General features: G+C 46.6%; 1 protein-coding gene across 3 annotated transcripts in view; it reads right to left on the bottom strand.

Moving 5' to 3' along the window:
* Positions 1-22,647, bottom strand: part of SREK1 (splicing regulatory glutamic acid and lysine rich protein 1) — a 117,938-nt gene that overhangs the window by 14,235 nt on the left and 81,056 nt on the right. For 2 of the 3 annotated variants that reach the window (XM_069749578.1, XM_069749584.1), the window contains exons 10-12: positions 16,304-16,447; positions 14,993-15,085; positions 10,685-10,814 (exon numbers count right to left, since the gene is read on the bottom strand). In XM_069749578.1, coding sequence (XP_069605679.1) covers positions 10,685-10,814; positions 14,993-15,085; positions 16,304-16,447 — 367 coding nt within the window. The remainder of the gene's footprint in view (positions 1-10,684; positions 10,815-14,992; positions 15,086-16,303; positions 16,448-22,647) is intronic. The other variant, XM_069749593.1, reaches the window with a different exon arrangement.

Raw genomic sequence — 22,647 nt, 5'->3', positions numbered from 1 at the left:
GAATGTACTGTTGAGATCACCGAAGATAGAACTCGGCCCATCAGAGAGTGCGAGGTACCTTAGCCATGGCGCTTGACTGAGGGTACTTGCTAGATGGCTAACTTGGGGCACAGCCGAGGCATTATCCAACTGAAGACCCGCCAGAAGGCAGAGGGCCTGCTGAAGGAATAGCCGTACCGTTCGGATCTACAGAGAGATGATCGGGAGAAGAAAATTGGCAATGGTATCTCCCAATAGCCTTTGGGCCAGGAGAAGGCTCTGGAAGAGAAAGGAGCTCAGAGACTACCCTTTGAGAGCCTGATAGACTTGCAGAAAACGAGCGCAGCGAAGGAAACTGCTTCCGTAGAAAAAAAAAAAAAAAAAAAACTTGTCTAAGTTTAGCTGCTAGCCCAATAGAGAGGTAATTGCAAGTGATATGGACGACTCAGCGTAGTCCTAGGAGAGCGGCTACAAAGTCGACCAAATAGGGCAGGACGACCATGCTTCTAAGGTGCAAGAAGAACATGATAACCGTCATGACCCTTGCGACCACTCTGGTGTGGTAGCCAGGCAGAAGGGCCAGGTCGTGAAAATACTGTTCGCGAATGGAAAGGCAAAGAGATTATAGTAGAGAGGAGAAATAGGTATGTGAGGGTAAGAATCCCGAATGACGATGGATGCCAGAAAACAACCACGTTTCTCTGTTGAAGAAGTGGCTGAGCGGAGGAACTCCATCCGAAAAAAGAAAGGGCCCTGTCAAAGGTTGTTAGAAGTTTGGGGTCCAGGAATGGAGATACTTTTCATTCCCTCCATTTTGGAACCAAGATCCCTTAGATCTAGACTGTCCTGGCCAATGCTTCCACTGCTGGTTGAGCCTGAAGAAGAGATACGATCCCTTGCTAGTCTCCCGCTCAGAAGATTTGATTGGCCAGCTATACTGTGGAACGAAGTAGATAAGGTCTGGGACCCGGAGACTTTCATTCTCTCCCTTTGGTCAAGCAACCCATGTGGCGGCTAAGGAAGGGTAGAGCGCTGAACCCGAAACCACAAGACGGAACGAACTAGATTTGCTATCCGACCGTCTGTGGAATCTTAATTGATGATACACCTGCCAGGATACTGGTAGGAATACCGCAAGAAATTCTGCCCGGCGAGTCTGCCAAGTGACAGAATGCGGGACTGTAACCAGCAGGTCTCTGCCATCGTCGTGCAGAGAAGAAAATAAGGAAAAACCTCGATCCACCATCTTCTTAACAGGGAAGTGGAGAGGAATCGTCCACTTTCTTGCATCTGATACAAAGGGGGGAAAACCTCCTTGTTGGGACGCCACAAATGTGGACGCCACATCCCCAGAATTGAGGTTTCCGAGTGGACAGGGCAGGTTGTGGCGATAGACCTGGATGCAGAAGAAGATACATGGAGGCGACACTCCGTGTGCTCGTCTGTTGAAGGTGTGGGGGGAAATCGGAGCCCTTTAAGGGACCCGTCGCCCATAAAATTCCGACCAGGTATGGTATCCTACTTAGAGGTCTTCCAGTGCATCACCGTCAAATGTTGATGGAGATTTTCTAGAACCTGTACGTTTTTCTAGAATACTTGCGGCCCCTGCTAGCCGACGGCTCCCATTGTAGGAGAGGGAGCATGTGAGTGCTCCAGAGCTCAGTTAGGGTGACCAGCTTAGGATAGATGATGTGCCCTTAAGACCAGTAAATACTGGTCATGCGCCTTTAAGGCTAGGGGTTACTGGCCATGAGCCTTTAAGACCAGGGAATACTGGTCTTGTGCCTTTTGTAAGATGACATACTGTTCATGTGCCTTTAAAAGCAGGGCATGCTGAAATCCAGGAGATAATGGTCATGTGCCCTTAAAACCAGGGTATGCTGGTCATTTGCGTTTAGGACCAGGGCGTACTGGTCCTGAGCCTTTAAGTCCAGGGCATAATGGTCACGTGCCTTAAAGACCAGGGCATACTGGTCGTGTGCCTTTAAAAGCCAGGGCATACTGGACATGAGCCTTTAAGACCAGGGCATACTGGTCATGTGCCTTGAAAACCAGGACGTACTAGTCATGTGCCTTTAAGACCAGGGCATACTGGTTATTGCTTTTAAGACCAGGGGATACTGGTCACGTGCCTTTAAGACCAGGGCATACTGGTCATGTGCCTTGAAAACCAGGACGTACTAGTCATGTGCCTTTAAGACCAGGGCATACTGGTTATTGCGTTTAAGACCAGAGGATACTGGTCACGTGCCTTTAAGACCAGGGCATACTGGTCATGGCCTTGAAAAACCAGGACGTACTAGTCATGTGCCTTTAAGACCAGGGCCTACTGGTTATAGCGTTTAAGACCAGGGGATACTGGTCACGTGCCTTAGACCAGGGCATACTGGTCATGTGCCTTTAAGACCAGGAAATACTGGTCACGTGCCTTTAAGACAAGGGCATACTGGTCATGTGCCTTTAAGACCAGGGTATACTGGACACGTGTCTTTAAGACCAGGGGATACTGGTCACGAGTCTATAAGACCAGGGCATGCTGGTCACGTGCCTTTAAGACCAGGAATACTGGTCATGAAAGTAATGTTGGAACAAGTGCCTTAAAGACCAGCAAAGCTGGTAATGTGCCTTTAAGAACAAGAATGCTGGTCATGCTCCTTTAAGACCAGGGATGCTGGTCATGTGCCTTTAAGACGAGGGCATACTTGCCATGTGCCTTTAAGACCAGTGCCTACTGGCCCTGTGCCTTTAAGACCAGGGCATACTGGCCTGATTAAGTACTAAGGAAAAGGAGACCGGCTTCTGGCAGAGCAGAGAATGCTGGGGATGTGACCCTTTTAAAACTAGGGGACCCTTAAGACCAGGAAATGCTGGTCCTGGGTTTAATAAAAAGGCATGGAAAGCTGGGGATGCACCTATGGGCCCAGCGACTACCGGGCAGAGTATTAAATACCAGGGAATGAGTCACCAGGGAATGAGTCACCAGGGAACGAGTCACCAGGGAATGAGTCATGAGCTTCATTGCTGGGAACTCACAGCTCTCTGTTTGCAAGCCTGCACACTGTACTATACATTCTGTAGTGTGCAGGAGCACCAGAGATTGCAGCCTTAAGTATATAAAAAAAACAGGGAAAGCTAGTCCCTTAATGCTGCCGGGATGCGTGACGGGGGGGGAGATATTGGGGCGATTCACCTTACTCAGGTTCTGAGTCCCCCGTCTGGAATAGCGCTGACTTCAGCACTGAAAAACCGCCGTCCGCAGCCCCCTCCAGAAGAAATAGTGACCGCAATGGAGGAGGAAGAAGATGGCCGCCGAGATCTCGTCTGGAACGAGAAGTGCCTGAATAGGGGGGCGGAGCCGCTAGAAGGGAGCAAGCGGTGGGCGGGGCTTCCCGGGATGCGGCCTAAACAGGGCAAAAGCCGGGGACTAAATTTATGGCTTCGGCCGGCGCGCACCCGCAGACTGAGGGGAAAAGTGCCGCGAAGCTCTGTGGGGACCCAGTCGCTATGGAGCCCTCCTCTGACCGCCGGAAAATCCAAATCTCACGGAGCACTTACCCCAATATGGAGGGGGTGGCAGATGCTGCAGGTAGGAGCTGTGCCCGGGTAGATAAGACGGTGCAGGGTTGGGGAGCCTCCATCCACCATCCCTGCAGAAGAGGGGTGGAGAGGAACCGTCTGCCTCCTTCCATCATCCGCTTTTTCAGTGGTGATGCAGTGGGGGCTGCACGGACGCCACGCTGGAAGGTGCCTCTGTACAGCCGAGGGTAAAACCTGGTGGACAGGGCTGAATGTCCGGCAATAGGCCTGGCTGCAGAAGAGGATACTGAAGGTGAAACTCCAGTGCTCGTCTGATAAGGGAGGGGGGAGATCGGTGCCCTTGAAGGGGCCCGTCGCCCCTAGAATCAGCTCAGGCAGTGGCTTCCCACGTCGCAGGAGAGGATACGGAGAGGTGAAACTCCCATGCTCGCCTGTTGATGGTTCGAGGAGATCGGAACATGAAAGAATCCGTCGCCCCATTCGACCGTAGTAAAAAGTAAAAAACGGTAAAAAAGAGTTCTTTGGGTCTGAATAGCAGACCCGTCCGTGTGCCTCCTACGGACACTAAGCAAGAACTGGTTAGCTGGGAGCCAGCAGGAGGGTGTATACTGCAGGGGAGGAGCGAACTTTTTCTTTGTATTACTTAGTGTCAGCCTCCTGGTGGCAGCAGCATACACCCATGGTCTGTGTCCCCCAATGAGGCGAAGGAGAAATATGGGGTGACAGGCACTTCTAGGTGATGTCACTGGGAACAGGTAATATATGGGGTGACAGGAACTTCTAGGTGATGTCACTGGGAACAGGTAATATATGGGGTGACAGGAACTTCTAGGTGATGTCACTGGGAACAGGTAATATATGGGGTGACAGGCACTTCTAGGTGATGTCACTGGGAACAGGTAATATATGGGGTGACAGGCACTTCTAGGTGATGTCACTGGGAACAGGTAACATATGGGGTGACAGGCACTTCTAGGTGATGTCACTGGGAACAGGTAATATATGGGGTGACAGGAACTTCTAGGTGATGTCACTGGGAACAGGTAATATATGGGGTGACAGGCACTTCTAGGTGATGTCACTGGGAACAGGTAACATATGGGGTGACAGGCACTTCTAGGTGATGTCACTGGGAACAGGTAACATATGGGGTGACAGGCACTTCTAGGTGATGTCACTGGGAACAGGTAATATATGGGGTGACAGGCACTTCTAGGTGATGTCACTGGGAACAGGTAACATATGGGGTGACAGGCACTTCTAGGTGATGTCACTGGGAACAGGTAATATATGGGGTGACAGGAACTTCTAGGTGATGTCACTGGGAACAGGTAATATATGGGGTGACAGGCACTTCTAGGTGATGTCACTGGGAACAGGTAACATATGGGGTGACAGGCACTTCTAGGTGATGTCACTGGGAACAGGTAACATATGGGGTGACAGGCACTTCTAGGTGATGTCACTGGGAACAGGTAACATATGGGGTGACAGGCACTTCTAGGTGATGTCACTGGGAACAGGTAACATATGGGGTGACAGGCACTTCTAGGTGATGTCACTGGGAACAGGTAACATATGGGGTGACAGGCACTTCTAGGTGATGTCACTGGGAACAGGTAATATATGGGGTGACAGGCACTTCTAGGTGATGTCACTGGGAACAGGTAACATATGGGGTGACAGGCACTTCTAGGTGATGTCACTGGGAACAGATAATATATGGGGTGACAGGCACTTCTAGGTGATGTCACTGGGAACAGGTAATATATGGGGTGACAGGCACTTCTAGGTGATGTCACTGGGAACAGATAATATATGGGGTGACAGGCACTTCTAGGTGATGTCACTGGGAACAGATAATATATGGGGTGACAGGCACTTCTAGGTGATGTCACTGGGAACAGATAATATATGGGGTGACAGGCACTTCTAGGTGATGTCACTGGGAACAGATAATATATGGGGTGACAGGCACTTCTAGGTGATGTCACTGGGAACAGGTAATATATGGGGTGACAGGAACTTCTAGGTGATGTCACTGGGAACAGGTAATATATGGGGTGACAGGCACTTCTAGGTGATGTCACTGGGAACAGGCAATATATGGGGTGACAGGCACTTCTAGGTGATGTCACTGGGAACAGATAATATATGGGGTGACAGGCACTTCTAGGTGATGTCACTGGGAGCAGGTAATATATGGGGTGACAGGCACTTCTAGGTGATGTCACTGGGAACAGGCAATATATGGGGTGACAGGCACTTCTAGGTGATGTCACTGGGAACAGGTAATATATGGGGTGACAGGCACTTCTAGGTGATGTCACTGGGAACAGGTAACATATGGGGTGACAGGCACTTCTAGGTGATGTCACTGGGAACAGGTAACATATGGGGTGACAGGCACTTCTAGGTGATGTCACTGGGAACAGATAATATATGGGGTGACAGGCACTTCTAGGTGATGTCACTGGGAACAGGTAACATATGGGGTGACAGGCACTTCTAGGTGATGTCACTGGGAACAGATAAGATATGGGGTGACAGGCACTTCTAGGTGATGTCACTGGGAACAGGTAATATATGGGGTGACAGGCACTTCTAGGTGATGTCACTGGGAACAGGCAATATATGGGGTGACAGGCACTTCTAGGTGATGTCACTGGGAACAGATAATATATGGGGTGACAGGCACTTCTAGGTGATGTCACTGGGAGCAGGTAATATATGGGGTGACAGGCACTTCTAGGTGATGTCACTGGGAACAGGCAATATATGGGGTGACAGGCACTTCTAGGTGATGTCACTGGGAACAGGTAATATATGGGGTGACAGGCACTTCTAGGTGATGTCACTGGGAACAGGTAACATATGGGGTGACAGGCACTTCTAGGTGATGTCACTGGGAACAGGTAACATATGGGGTGACAGGCACTTCTAGGTGATGTCACTGGGAACAGATAATATATGGGGTGACAGGCACTTCTAGGTGATGTCACTGGGAACAGGTAACATATGGGGTGACAGGCACTTCTAGGTGATGTCACTGGGAACAGATAAGATATGGGGTGACAGGCACTTCTAGGTGATGTCACTGGGAACAGGTAATATATGGGGTGACAGGCACTTCTAGGTGATGTCACTGGAAACAGATAATATATGGGGTGACAGGCACTTCTAGGTGATGTCACTGGGAACAGGTAATATATGGGGTGACTGGCACTTCTAGGTGATGTCACTGGGAACAGATAATATATGGGGTGACAGGAACTTCTAGGTGATGTCACTGGGAACAGATAATATATGGGGTGACAGGCACTTCTAGGTGATGTCACTGGGAACAGGTAATATATGGGGTGACAGGCACTTCTAGGTGATGTCACTGGGAACAGATAATATATGGGGTGACAGGCACTTCTAGGTGATGTCACTGGGAACAGGTAACATATGGGGTGACAGGCACTTCTAGGTGATGTCACTGGGAACAGGTAATACATGGGGTGACAGGCACTTCTGGGTAATGTCACTGGGAACAGGTAATATATGGGGTGACAGGCACTTCTAGGTGATGTCACTGGGAACAGGTAATATATGGGGTGACAGGCACTTCTGGGTGATGTCACTGGGAACAGGTAATATATGGGGTGATGATAGGCACTTCTAGGTGATGTTACTGGGAACAGGTAATATATGGGGTGACAGGAACTTCTAGGTGATGTCACTGGGAACAGGTAATACATGGGGTGACAGGAACTTCTAGGTGATGTCACTGGGAACAGGTAATATATGGGGTGACTGGCATTTCTAGGTAATGTCACTGGGAACAGATAATATATGGGGTGACTGGCACTTCTAGGTGATGTCACTGGGAACAGGTAATATATGGGGTGACAGGAACTTCTAGGTGATGTCACTGGGAACAGGTAATATATGGGGTGACTGGCATTTCTAGGTAATGTCACTGGGAACAGATAATATATGGGGTGACTGGCATTTCTAGGTAATGTCACTGGGAACAAATAATATATGGGGTGACAGGCACTTCTAGGTGATATCACTGGGAACAGGTAATATATGGGGTGACAGGCACTTCTAGGTGATGTCACTGGGAACAGATAATATATGGGGTGACAGGCACTTCCAGGTGATGTCACTGGGAACAGATAATATATGGGGTGACAAACACTTCTAGGTGATGTCACTGGGAACAGGTAATATATGGGGTGACAGGCACTTCTGGGTAATGTCACTGGGAACAGGTAATATATGGGGTGACAGGCACTTCTAGGTGATGTCACTGGGAACAGGTAATATATGGGGTGACAGGCACTTCTGGGTAATGTCACTGGGAACAGGTAATACATGGGGTGACAGGCACTTCTGGGTAATGTCACTGGGAACAGGTAATATATGGGGTGACAGGCACTTCTAGGTGATGTCACTGGGAACAGGTAATACATGGGGTGACAGGCACTTCTAGGTGATGTCACTGGGAGCAGGTAATATATGGGATGACAGGCACTTCTAGGTGATGTCACTGGGAACAGATAATATATGGGGTGACAGGCACTTCTAGGTGATGTCACTGGGAACAGGTAATATATGGGGTGACAGGAACTTCTAGGTGATGTCACTGGGAACAGGCAATATATGGGGTGACAGGCACTTCTGGGTAATGTCACTGGGAACAGATAATATATGGGGATGACAGGCACTTCTAGGTGATGTCACTGGGAACAGGTAACATATGGGGTGACAGGCACTTCTAGGTGATGTCACTGGGAACAGGTAACATATGGGGTGACAGGCACTTCTAGGTGATGTCACTGGGAACAGGTAACATATGGGGTGACAGGCACTTCTAGGTGATGTCACTGGGAACAGGTAACATATAGGGTGACAGGCACTTCTAGGTGATGTCACTGGGAACAGGTAATATATGGGGTGACAGGCACTTCTAGGTGATGTCACTGGGAACAGATAATATATGGGGTGACAGGCACTTCTAGGTGATGTCACTGGGAACAGGTAATATATGGGGTGACAGGCACTTCTAGGTGATGTCACTGGGAACAGGTAATATATGGGGTGACAGGCACTTCTAGGTGATGTCACTGGGAACAGGTAATATATGGGGTGACAGGCACTTCTAGGTGATGTCACTGGGAACAGGTAATATATGGGGTGACAGGCACTTCTAGGTGATGTCACTGGGAACAGGTAATATATGGGGTGACAGGCACTTCTAGGTGATGTCACTGGGAACAGGTAATATATGGGGTGACAGGCACTTATAGGTGATGTCACTGGGAACAGATAATATATGGGGTGACAGGCACTTCCAGGTGATGTCACTGGGAACAGATAATATATGGGGTGACAAACACTTCTAGGTGATGTCACTGGGAACAGGTAATACATGGGGTGACTGGCACTTCTGGGTAATGTCACTGGGAACAGGTAATATATGGGGTGACAGGCACTTCTAGGTGATGTCACTGGGAACAGGTAATATATAGGGTGACAGGCACTTCTGGGTGATGTCACTGGGAACAGGTAATATATGGGGTGACAGGCACTTCTAGGTGATGTCACTGGGAACAGATAATATATGGGGTGATGATAGGCACTTCTAGGTGATGTCACTGGGAACAGGTAATATATGGGGTGACAGGCACTTCTAGGTGATGTTACTGGGAACAGGTAATATATGGGGTGACAGGAACTTCTAGGTGATGTCACTGGGAACAGGTAATACATGGGGTGACAGGAACTTCTAGGTGATGTCACTGGGAACAGGTAATATATGGGGTGACAGGCACTTCTAGGTGATGTCACTGGGAACAGGTAATATATGGGGTGACAGGAACTTCTAGGTGATGTCACTGGGAACAGGTAATATATGGGGTGACTGGCATTTCTAGGTAATGTCACTGGGAACAGATAATATATGGGGTGACTGGCATTTCTAGGTGATGTCACTGGGAACAGGTAATATATGGGGTGACAAGCACTTCTAGGTGATGTTACTGGGAACACATAATATATGGGGTGACAGGCACTTCTAGGTGATGTTTCTGGGAACACATAATATATGGGGTGACAGGCACTTCTAGGTGATGTCACTGGGAACAGGTAATATATGGGGTGACAGGCACTTCTAGGTGATGTCACTGGGAACAGGTAATATATGGGGTGACAGGAACTTCTAGGTGATGTCACTGGGTACAGATAATATATGGGGTGACAGGCACTTCTAGGTGATGTCACTGGGAACAGATAATATATGGGGTGACTGGCACTTCTAGGTGATGTCACTGGGAACAGGTAACATATGGGGTGACAGGAACTTCTAGGTGATGTCACTGGGAACAGATAATATATGGGGTGACTGGCATTTCTAGGTAATGCCACTGGGAACAGGTAATATATGGGGTGACAGGAACTTCTAGGTGATGTCACTGGGAACAGATAATATATGGGGTGACAGGCACTTCTAGGTGATGTCACTGGGAACAGGTAATATATGGGGTGACTGGCATTTCTAGGTAATGTCACTGGGAACAAATAATATATGGGGTGACTGGCACTTCTAGGTGATGTCACTGGGAACAGGTAATATATGGGGTGACTGGCACTTCTAGGTGATGTCACTGGGAACAGGTAATATATGGGGTGACAGGCACTTCTAGGTGATGTCACTGGGAACAGATAATATATGGGGTGATGATAGGCACTTCTAGGTGATGTTACTGGGAACAGGTAATATATTGGGTGACAGGCACTTCTAGGTGATGTCACTGGGAACAGGTAATATATGGGGTGACAGGCACTTCTAGGTGATGTCACTGGGAACAGGTAATATATGGGGTGACAGGCACTTGTAGGTGATGTCACTGGGAACAGGTAATATATGGGGTGACAGGCACTTCTAGGTGATGTCACTGGGAACAGGTAATATATGGGGTGACAGGCACTTCTAGGTGATGTCACTGGGAACAGGTAATATATGGGGTGACAGGAACTTCTAGGTGATGTCACTGGGAACAGGTAATATATGGGGTGACAGGCACTTCTAGGTGATGTCACTGGGAACAGGTAATATATGGGGTGACAGGCACTCCTTACCAGAACATAATATGACGCACATGTTTGCAGCTCTTACCCATTTCTTGTAGTTGTCGAATGAGTCTCTCATTTCTTTGTTTTTATTGCTATTTTTCTTTGATGAGGAACGACTGCTCTCCCTCCTATCTGCGCTGTGATCCCCTTCTTTCCCTCTCTTCTTCTCTTTCCTTTATTTTAAAAAACAAATTACAAATTTGCAACAACTTGGAGAAAGTATAAGTATAGTGGTACTCCAGTAAGATATGAGTTACCCACAAGATAACTGATAACTTCTAGATCAGTAAGGGTCCAACAGATGAGACCACCATCGATCGTCAGAAGAAGGTATACTTTGTACTGTCGTTCTACTCATTCAATATGGGATTACTGGAGTCCCAAGGAATGAACAGAGAGCAAGTGTGCATGCTCAACTGGCGTTATTTTCTGGCGATCGGTGGGGTCTCAGCAGTGGGACCAAATGACGTTATCACCTATCACGTCGATAGGCATTAAAGGGGTTGTCTGGCCTTAGGCTACAAGTCTGTAGTCGCTCTATGCGACCGCAGACTTGTGAATTCTCACAGCATGTGCACATCAGGATTTTCGGGTGCTCTGAGTGGGAAGCGCATGACCGCAAGTATACAATCTGCATACATGTGGTCACATTCAGACTAGTTTTGCGCAGCCTTGCTAAATACAAGTGTATTGAGTGGGGCTGGACATGTCTAGTTGCAATGTGGCCAGAAGTATACAAATCGCAAACTTGCGTTCACATGATCGCTCCCAGCGCCAGACAATCGTCACAAAGCACACTGCAGACTTAGTAGATTATGTCCAGACAACACCTTTACCGTCATATTGGAATACACTTTCGCAAAGAATAAATAATGTAAAAATAAGAGAACAAAAATATGGTTTCTCAAAGGAACACACCGGGAAAAACCTACATTGTACTATGTGGATTCAACACAATGTCCCAAATATTAGTGGCACTTCAAACAACATAGGACAACATATCCCACACATAAATAAATATGAGGGTACACGAACAGATCCATCAAATATAAAAAATTATTGATCCAATTAAAAGCTCCTGCAATAGCTTAATAATACAGGTAATAAGATCTAATTATATATTTTCACTCTGGCGGAATACCGGGCAGATGCCAGTATAATGAACGGCACTAATAGCATTACTGATGTAAGCTTTATTTGCGGAATTTTTTCATTTTGCTTCTGGTTGGTTGAGCTAAGAAAAGATTTTCTACTGTGACCATTCTTTGTTATATGAATTGCCTGATACATTGCTGCATTTATTCTGTCACTTGGAGGCTTCACATAAACAGAGTGGATGGACTGAATATCTTAAAGGGAAGGTGCCGCAATTTTTTTTTTGCATTAAAAATTATTGTTTATATAAACAATTATTTATAATAAAAAATTATTTTAACTTTAATATCTTTTTTATTACTAATTATTTTTTCAGCCACTGGGCGCCGCCATTTTGCTTTGCAGGAGTGTAAGTGTAGCTGCACGAAACTTACACTCTGCAAATACGGCAGCCCTGGGCATAGGAGACTGCGGTCGGATGCCGACCCCATACCTATCATTGAGCTGCTCCCTGCTGTGATCTGGCCACACCCCCTGGGCTGTCCACACATCACAGCAGAGGCAGTAGATCGGCGCCATCTTTCTTGAGCTGTGATTGCTGTGTATCAGTGAGCTCCACGTGAGAGCTGCGCTGTTGGAGGGGCAGCTCTATCTGTCTCCCCCTTCACACTATCAGCGGGCATTCTCTGTCTCTTCTATGCTGCCTGCTGCGCTGGCTGTAATCTCTAGAGAGGATTAAGTGCTGCTGGCTTATGTCGTTATTATGAGCTGCAGAGAGGTAACAGAGGGGGGAAGGGGAGTCTCTGTGCTGCTCCTCTCCTGCCTTTCACTGCAGCTCCTCATCAGGACATCAGACCGTGGTGTTTCTATTCCTGCACTGTGCTGAGCCATGTATCTAAACCTATTCTGTGTGATACTGTGCTGAGCCATGTATCTAAACCTATTCTGTGTGATACTGTGCTGAGCCATGTATCTAAACCTATTCTGTGTGATACTGTGCTGACCCATGTATCTAATCCTATACTGTGATACTGTCTGCTAACCCATGTATCTAATCATATACTGTGTGATACTGTGCTGAGCCATGTATCTATTCCTACACTGTGTGATGCTGTCTGCTGAGCAGTGCATCTAATCCTCTCCTGTGTGATACAGTCTGCCGACCCCGTGTATCTAATCCTATCCTGTGTGATACTGACTGCTGACCCATGTACCTAATCCTATCATGTGTGATACTGACTGCTGAGCCGTGTATCTAATCCTCTCCTGTGTGATAGTCTGCTGAGCCGTGTATCTAATCCTCTCCTGTGTGATAGTCTGCTGAGCTGTGTATCTAATCCTCTCCTGTGTGATAGTCTGCTGAGCCGTGTATCTAATCTGCTCGTGTGATACTGTCTGCTGACCCGTGTATCTAAGCCTATCCTGTGTGATACTGTTTGTTGAGCCGTGTATCTAATCCTCTCCTGTGTGATAGTCTGCTGAGCAGTGTATCTAATCCTATCCTGTGTGATACTGTCTGTTGAGCCATGTATCTAATCCTCTTCTATGCACTCCTCTCTCCCGTTATGTGTGATCTATATGGCGGTATTATGTGAGAACACTGGCGGTATAATGTGAGATCTATATGGCGTCATTATGTGAGAAGTATATGGCGGTATTATGTGTGAAGTATATGGCGGTATTATGTGTGAAGCATATGGCGGTATTATGTGAGAACACTGGCAGTATTATGTGAGATCTATATGGCGGTATTATGTGTGAAGTATATGGCGGTATTATGTGTGCTCTATATGGCGGTATTATGTGAGAACACTATGGCAGTATTTTCTTCAGAAAGAACCATTCTAGGGTGGTTCTAGTTGAGCACCAGCACACGGGTCTGGGGTAATAGAGGGGGCAGCATGACCTCCAGTTAGGTGCCATCAGGGAAAGGCTGGTGAGGGAGCTGAAGACAGGGGTCTTATTTTTATCGTTACTATATGGCTACATTTCCCCCCCAGCATCACCCCGACTGCGCCTGTCGCGTCACTTTCACACATCGCCAGGACAGGAGCTGAGGAGGGGAATGGGGTCTTTGCATGCAAAGTCTGGATCAGAACAGGCACTCAATCCACAGAAATGTTTCCTGGATTTCAGTGGAGCAGACAAGCAGACGGTCCATCCATGTGTATAAAAGACAGCGCTCTATGTACAATCCCTGGCTGCTCCGCGCACCGAACATGGTGCCCTAATACACCAGCACACTGCTCTCCTGAAATACTCTGTGCTGCTGTCACCCTGCTCCCTCCACCATATATGTCCCAGAATCCTTGCTGCCTGCCATCCACTGTGACTGTCTACTTGTCAGTATAAGGCTGGGATCACACATACGCGAGATACGGCCAAGTCTCACAGGTGAAAACCCAGCTCTGGCACTCTGGAGCGGAGCGTGCGGCTCCATGTATTGCTGTGCGGCTGCATGCTCCGCTCCGGAGTGCCGGCGCCAGAGCTCGGTTTCCACCTGCGAGACTCGGCCATATCTCGCGTATGTGTGATCCCGGCCTTACTCTGCAGTCACCAACAAAATGGCTGCTCACTGGGTTCCTGAATATCATCCTCTCTTATTCCTTAGCAAACACACAGTAGGGAAGGAGAGGAGACATCACACACGTCAGCAGACTCCGCCCATAATTACTGCAGTGCTGTAATGTGAGCTAGTTGTACACTAAGTTTTTTCAAATTTCATTAGCTGCTCCCCCTAGTGTTTAAAAGTGGAAATGCCAAACCTTTTAAAATTATTTTTCATATTTTACTAAATTATAAACAAATTATAATATTTTTTAAGAAAATGCAAACATTAATTCTTTACATTTTTTCAATCGCTGGGAAAATTTATTTTTGATGGCACCTTCCCTGTACTGTAAACCACTGAGTAGTTATTTACTCATTTCCCTTGGTTTGTCCACCTCATTTTTCTGCTGGGCGTCCCCTATACAGTCTTTTAAGTTGATTTTGTGTCTTTTAATTGGATCAACAAATGTATATATTTGCTGGATCTCTTCGTGTACCCTCATATTTATTTGTGTGTGGGATATTTTGTATTATGTGGACATAACTCCTGAACCCTTACAAGCCCTGTACTTGGCATGGAATAATATTGTACTGAAGAGTTTTTTGTTATGTGATGGTACGCCTTAATAATAATAATAATAATAAGATAAGGAGAACTTTGTAATTAACAAGATACCTAAATAATTGTTTGCTAATTGGATATTACCTTTTGGGTGAAGGAGACCTAGAAACCTTCTTGACAGTTTTAGAACTTTTGGGGGATTTAGAAAGACTTCGACTCCTCCTTTTGCGCCTCTCCCTGAAACAAAAAGTGTGTACAACAATAGCTTTAATTAATATCACCCATTAAAACTTACACACTTCACTATGCAAAAAAAAAAAAAACAGGCTCCATCCTGGCTGTGCGATCGTAAAAATACAAAAATATTTAGAATTGAGAGTCCTCAGTGGTTGATACCTTTTAATGGCTAACTGAAAAGATGGTAACAAATTGCAAGCTTTCGAGACTCCACAGGTCTCTTCATCAGGCAAAGACTAAAACAAATTCTGAAGAATCACATATTTATGCACAACACAGCACAGAAAAAAAAAAAAAAAAGGGGAAAAAAACCCATGGATAAGCCAGGTAACATGAAGCAGAATTACCATGGGTGATAAACAGTTACGTCCATAAATATTGGGCCAATTCTTAGATAAGGATTGTTTTATTGTCCTGTGAATAAAACAATCCTTATCTAAGAATTGGCCCAATATTTATGGACGTAACTGTTTATCACCCATGGTAATTCTGCTTCATGTCACCTGGCTTATCCATGGTTTTTTTTCCCCCTTTTTTTTTTCCTATACTATGTTGTGCATAAATATGTGATTCTTCAGAATTTGTTTTAGTCTTTGCCTGATGAAGAGACCTGTGTAGTCTCGAAAGCTTGCAATTTGTTACCATCTTTTCAGTTAGCCATTAAAAGGTATCAACCACTGAGGACTCTCAATTCTAAATATTTTTCTATCCACTGGCTAACACGGTACCAAGATATATTTCTTTCCCGTAAAAATACAAACATTATAGCAGAAAATTAAGGAGACAGGTGAAAGTATAATTGTCACCAAAAATTTCTGTGGCACCCATGGATTTTAGTCAATCCCATTCTGATTGTATCCTTAATGTTTTCATGAGACGTGCTATTGTGATTATTCTGACGTCGTATGTGCCGGTCGTGTGACATGTAGTGTAGAAGCCTGACTCTAAGTGCACTGGGGGTGTCCAAGAAAAAAGGAGATTTTTGTGTACTCACCGTAAAATCTCTTTCTCTTAGCCTCTAAGTAAGTGGTCCAAGTGGTGTGACACACCCTCAGTGCACTTCCAACCTAATTAGCATAGAATTTCTACACTAGATTTCTCTGGTACATCAAATTTTTTCAACAATAAAAAAAAGGATTGTTTTCTTGAAGACCTATACAGCCATCCCACTACCGCCATATGGAAAACACATTGGAGGAATATGTAAGCAAGTCCGACCTGCTAACGCTGCGAGACTTTCTGGTGGAAGTGTGGCTTTTTGAGGGACTCCTAGACTGCTTATCCCTCTTTCTTCTATCATTTTTTTCTTTTGTTCTTTCCTTTTCCCTAGCTTTGCTCCGGTCTTTGTCTCTCTTTTTCTCCCTATAGGAAACAAGAGTAAAATAATGTTAAAGTATGAATGAAAATTAAACTTTCCACCCTCCTCTCACATACTCCCTTGTAGAAATAGGAAAGGACGATATGTTACACATGGAAAATATCAGTCATAAGTTATGCTAATTAGTGCACTACAAAATGGCATATTTTATTTTCTCCTCAATACTGCCATCTAGTGTACATTAAAAGCAATATTTTAGAGGGAAAAAAATAAAGAAAAATAATGCAATGACAGAATCATATGGAAAAACGTTTTGCTCCTAGATATAAAATATCACACGACATAGCGTGAGAAAAAAATAAAAACAAAACCGGACACACATATTGGTCTATATTCTTTCAGATAATGAAGCATATGAAAGCGCTGATGGAATAAAGATATTAAAGGGTTACTGTACTATCAAGTAACTTTTCAGAATAAGCAGTTTTGTGTGTGCACATGAGGCATAACAGGATTTTTGGTTACTGGCCGTAAAATCTGTTTCTCAGAGCCTTCATTGGGGGACACAGGAGACCATGGGAGTATGCTGCTGCCACTAAGAGGCTGACACTATGCACAAAAAAACTAGTTCCTCCTCTGCAGCGTACACCCCACCGACTGGCACTAGGTTGTTCAGTTAGTGAGAAAGCAGTAGGAGAAGCAACAAATAAAATAAAAACAAAACAACAACTCAAGACTGTAACGTAACACAGGAACCAGAGCTGTAAAACTTGGGAGGGTGCTGTGTCCCCCAATGAAGGCTCCGAAAAACAGATTTTTTAGTGAGTAACCAAAAATCCTGTTTTCTCTATCGCTTAGTTGGGGGACACAGAAACCATGGGACATCCCAAAGCAGTCCCTGGGGAGGGAACAGCAGAAACTCCGTTCAGTTCGGAGAATTAACCACTGCCACCTGCAAGATCCCTCTAACTAGCCTAGCGTCCACTGAAGCATAGGTATGGACCCTGTAAAATTTGGCGAACATGTGGATGGAGGACCGGGTTGCCGGGCGGATGCCCTATGGTGTATCGCCCAGGAGGCGCCCACTGCCCAGGTAGAGTGTGCCTTACTCCCAGGGGGAGGCGGTCTGTTCGTGACTTGGTATGCCTCCAATATTGCTGTCCGGATCTAGGGAGCAATCGTTGCCTTAGAGGCCGGAGGCCTCTACGCGCACTCTCAGGAATGACAAAGAGTTTGTCTTCCGAAATAGGGTGGTCCTAGCCAGATAGACCCCTACTGCCCTGACCATGTCTAACCTATTCAGTGAACGCTCCAGAAGATGAGTCTGAGCCGGCAAAACGAAGGGAGGACAATATCCTCATTTAGGTGAAAGACGGACACCACCTTAGGAAGGAAAGAAGGTAGAGGCCACAAAACCACCTTGTCCTGGTAGAAAGGGGGCGACAAGAAAGCCGCCAACTCTGAGGCACGCCTAATGGAGGTGATAGCCACAAGAAACACCACCTTCCAAGACAGAACAGATAGAGAGACATCTCGAAGTGGTTCAAAGGAAGAGCTCCTAAGGGCCTCCAAAACTAAATTGAGCTCCCGGGGTCCACAGGTGTCCGGTACAGGGGTGCGGCGTGCGCTACTCCCTGGAGAAAAGTTCTAACCTGGTAACGGGAGAATAAGTTCTTCTGAAAAAGGATGGAAAGCACTGACACCTGGCCCTTTAGCAAACAAAGAGCAAAACCAGCATCAAGTCCCGCCTGAAAAAATGCCAGAATAGAAGGGAGAGAAAAGGACATAGGCGCGATGTGATTGGACTCCCACCAACGGAAATAGGCTTTCCAGGTCCAATAATAGACCCGAGACGACAACGGCTTCCTAGCCCGGCTCATAGTCTGAATCACACGATCTGAAAAACCAGAACTGTGGTTTCAACAGCCATGCCGTTAAATCGAGTGACCGAGATTTCTGGTGCAAGATCGGCGTTGGGGCAGAAAGTCCGATATGTCTGGGAGCATCCAGGGGGAGTCCACGAGAAGACCGACGACCTCTGCGAACCAAGACCACGTGGGCCAATCCGGTGCTATCAAAATGACAGGCACCCCTTCCGCCTTGATCTTTTTCAACAGCCTGGGAAGGAGAGGGAGGGAACAGATAGGCAAGGGAAAACTGTGACCAGCGTATTGCCAGAGCATTGGCGCCCACCGAGAGATGATAGCGGGACCTGGAAAAGAACTGTGGAACCTTCCTGTTCAGCCGGGATGCCATGATGCCTAGATCCGGAGTGGCCCATCGATGGGAAATCTGATGGAAGAGTTCCTAATGTAGAGACCACTCTCCTGTCACGTGACACTCGCGGTTGAGAAAGTTGGTGGTCCAGTTGTCCACGCCGGGGATATGCACTGCAAATATCTTGGATATTGGATACCTCGGCCATCGCCACGGGACTCCAAGTTCCTCCCTGGTGATAAACATACAGGTCCTTCTCAAAAAATTAGCATATAGTGTTAAATTTCATTATTTACCATAATGTAATGATTACAATTAAACTTTCATATATTATAGATTCATTATCCACCAACTGAAATTTGTCAGGTCTTTTATTGTTTTAATACTGATGATTTTGGCATACAACTCCTGATAACCCAAAAAACCTGTCTCAATAAATTAGCATATTTCACCCATCCAATCAAATAAAAGTGTTTTTTAATAACAAACAAAAAAACCATCAAATAATAATGTTCAGTTATGCACTCAATACTTGGTCGGGAATCCTTTGGCAGAAATGACTGCTTCAATGCGGCGTGGCATGGAGGCAATCAGCCTGTGACACTGCTGAGATGTTATGGAGGCCCAGGATGCTTCAATAGCGGCCTTAAGCTCATCCAGAGTGTTGGGTCTTGCGTCTCTCAACTTTCTCTTCACAATATCCCACAGATTCTCTATGGGGTTCAGGTCAGGAGAGTTGGCAGGCCAATTGAGCACAGTAATACCATGGTCAGTAAACCATTTACCAGTGGCTTTGGCACTGTGAGCAGGTGCCAGGTCGTGCTGAAAAATGAAATCTTCATCTCCATAAAGCATTTCAGCCGATGGAAGCATGAAGTGCTCCAAAATCTCCTGATAGCTAGCTGCATTGACCCTGCCCTTGATGAAACACAGTGGACCAACACCAGCAGCTGACATGGCACCCCACACCATCACTGACTGTGGGTACTGTTATGTAGGCAATCCAGTGACACAGTGTGCCAGCAATCAGAGCACATACAGTGATCTGACAATAACCCAAAAACAATAGAACGAGCTCTGAGACGTGGAATCTCTGTAGACCGCAATACCTGAACCTATCCTAAACACAACTAAAGGCAGCTGTGGATTGTGCCTGTCACTACTATGCAACTCGGCACAGCCTGAGGAGCTGACTAGCCTGAAGATAGAAAAACAAGCCTGACTTGCCTCAGAGAAATACCCCAAAGGAAAAGGCAGCCCCCCACATATAATGACTGTTAGCAAGATGAAAAGACAAACGTAGGGATGAAATAGATTCAGCAAAGTGAGGCCCGATATTCTAGATAGAGCGAGGATAGCAAAGAGAACTTTGCAGTCTACAAAAAACCCTAAAGCAAAAAACCACGCTAAGGAGGCAAAAAGACCCACCGTGCCGAACTAACGGCACGGCGGTGCACCCTTTGCGTCTCAGAGCTTCCAGCAAAAACGAATAGACAAGCTGGACAGAAAAAGTAGCAACAAAAGCAAAGAAGCACTTATCTAAGCAGAGCAGCAGGCCACAGGAAAGATCCAGAAGCTCAGGTCCAACACTGGAACATTGACAAGGAGCAAGGAAGACAGAATCAGGTGGAGTTAAATAACAAAGCAGCCAACGAGCTCACCAGAACACCTGAGGGAGGAAGCTCAGAAGCCGCAGTACCACTTGTGACCACAGGAGTGAATTCAGCCACAGAATTCACAACAGGGTACTTGACACTGGACTTCAGGCATTTTGGCATTTCCTTCTCCCCAGTCTTCCTCCAGACTCTGGCACCTTGATTTCCGAATGACATGCAAAATTTGCTTTCATCAGAAAAAAGTACTTGGGACCACTTAGCAACAGTCCAGTGCTGCTTCTCTGTAGCCCAGGTCAGGCGCCTCTGCCGCTGTTTATGGTTCAAAAGTGGCTTTACCTGGGGAATGCGGCACCTGTAGCCCATTTCCTGCACACGCCTGTGCACGGTGGCTCTGGATGTTTCCACACCAGACTCAGTCCACTGCTTCCTCAGGTTCCCCAAGGTCTGGAATCGGTCCTTCTTCACAATCTTCCTCAGGGTCCGGTCTCCTCTTCTCGTTGTACAGCGTTTTCTGCCACATTGTTTCCTTCCAACAGACTTACCATTGAGGTGCCTTGATACAGCACTCTGGGAACAGCCTATTTGTTGAGAAATTTCTTTCTGAGTCTTACCCTCTTGCTTGAGGGTGTCAATGATGGCCTTCTTGACATCTGTCAGGTCGCTAGTCTTACCCATGATGGGGGTTTTGAGTAATGAACCAGGCAGGGAGTTTATAAAAGCCTCAGCTATCTTTTGCATGTGTTTAGAGTTAATTAGTTGATTCAGAAGATTAGGGTAATAGGTCGTTTAGAGAACCTTTTCTTGATATGCTAATTTATTGAGACAGGTTTTTTGGGTTATCAGGAGTTGTATGCCAAAATCATCAGTATTAAAACAATAAAAGACCTGACAAATTTCAGTTGGTGGATAATGAATCTATAATATATGAAAGTTTAATTGTAATCATTACATTATGGTAAATAATGAAATTTAACACTATATGCTAATTTTTTGAGAAGGACCTGTATGACACCACCATGGCACTGTTTGTCTGAAATCGAATTGGTAGGCCCCTGAGAACCCTCTCCCATTGGAGGAACAGAAGAATGGCCGTTATCTTGAGGATGTTGACCGGCAGGCAAGATTCTTCTGCCGACGAAGGTCCCCGGACGGTCAGGTTGCGAAAGACAGCACCCCAGCCAAGAAGGCTGGTGTCCTTCGTCACCACCTGCCAGTGAACGGGAAGGAAAGACTGACCCTGGAAGATGAGAGGGGATGACAGCCACCAACTGAGAGACTTCTTGACTCGGGTGGAGAACCCAACCAGACGATCCAGAGAGTCTGAGTTCGCAGAGTTCTTCCACTGCGATAGGATGGCTTGCTGAAGCGGTCTGGAGCAGAATTGGCCAAAAGGAGTTGCTTCCAACGCTGCCACCAAACTTCCCTGGACCGCCATGGCTGAGCGGAAAGATGGAGGCTGAGGACCCTGCAGAGAGCGAACCCCCCTGCTGAAAGGGGTTTCACCTTGGGAAGAAAAAGCCTTGTCTGATGGGTGTTGAACAGCGTGCCTAGAAAAATGAGGCACTGAGTCGGGACAAGGCGAGACATTGCCCTGTTGATTAGCCAGCCGAGTCGAGACACTGTTTCGAGAACGATGGACAGACTTTCCTGGGCCTGGTAAAAGGACAGAGCCTTGATGAGAATGTCGGTGAGGTACAGGATGAGCACTAGACCTCTGAGCTGTAGAATTGCCATTATCGCTGCCATGATCTTTGTGAAGACCCTGGGAGCGGTAGCAAGCCCGAACAGCAGGGTGACAAACTGAAAATGGTCCTGCCGCACCGCAAAATGCAGGAATCTCTGATGCCCTGAGAAAATAAGGACATGGAGATAGATGTCTTGGATGTCTATGGGGCACATGAACTCCTGCGACTCCATGGTAGCAATTAATGAACGTAGGGAATCCATCCTGAAATGTCACAGACGGACCCTTATTTTATCCAGGATGGGTAGAACCACGCCGTCCTTCTTCAGCACGACAAATAGGTTTAAATAAAACCCTGTGAAACAGTTTCTGGGCTGGGATGGGAGTGATGACTCCTGAACTGAAAAGGGAGGCAAAGGACGCGCAGAACCCCGGAAAAAGAGAAGCATCTCTTGGAGGACGGGATTCGAAGAATTGCTCTCGGGGCTACGAAACAAAAGATATTTTATATCCTAAAGATACAACCTCCCTGACCAATGCGTCCTCCACTGACGCAAACCAGACGTCCATGAAAAACCAGAGGCGGCTATCCAGCCTGGGAGTTTCCCTGGGATCTGGAGATGAATCATGCAGAGGAAGATCTGCCAGGTCTGGTTCTAGGGAATCTATCCTGCGTGTCACTGGGATGCCAGTAGGGGGTGAGTTTAAAGGAAGCCCTTTTCCTATC

Source organism: Ranitomeya imitator, chromosome 1, assembly GCF_032444005.1.
Source record: "Ranitomeya imitator isolate aRanImi1 chromosome 1, aRanImi1.pri, whole genome shotgun sequence".
In the NCBI taxonomy this organism is placed as follows: Eukaryota; Metazoa; Chordata; class Amphibia; order Anura; family Dendrobatidae; genus Ranitomeya; species Ranitomeya imitator.
Note: the sequence above shows the minus strand (reverse complement) of the source record. Positions and strands in the feature narration are given on the sequence as shown.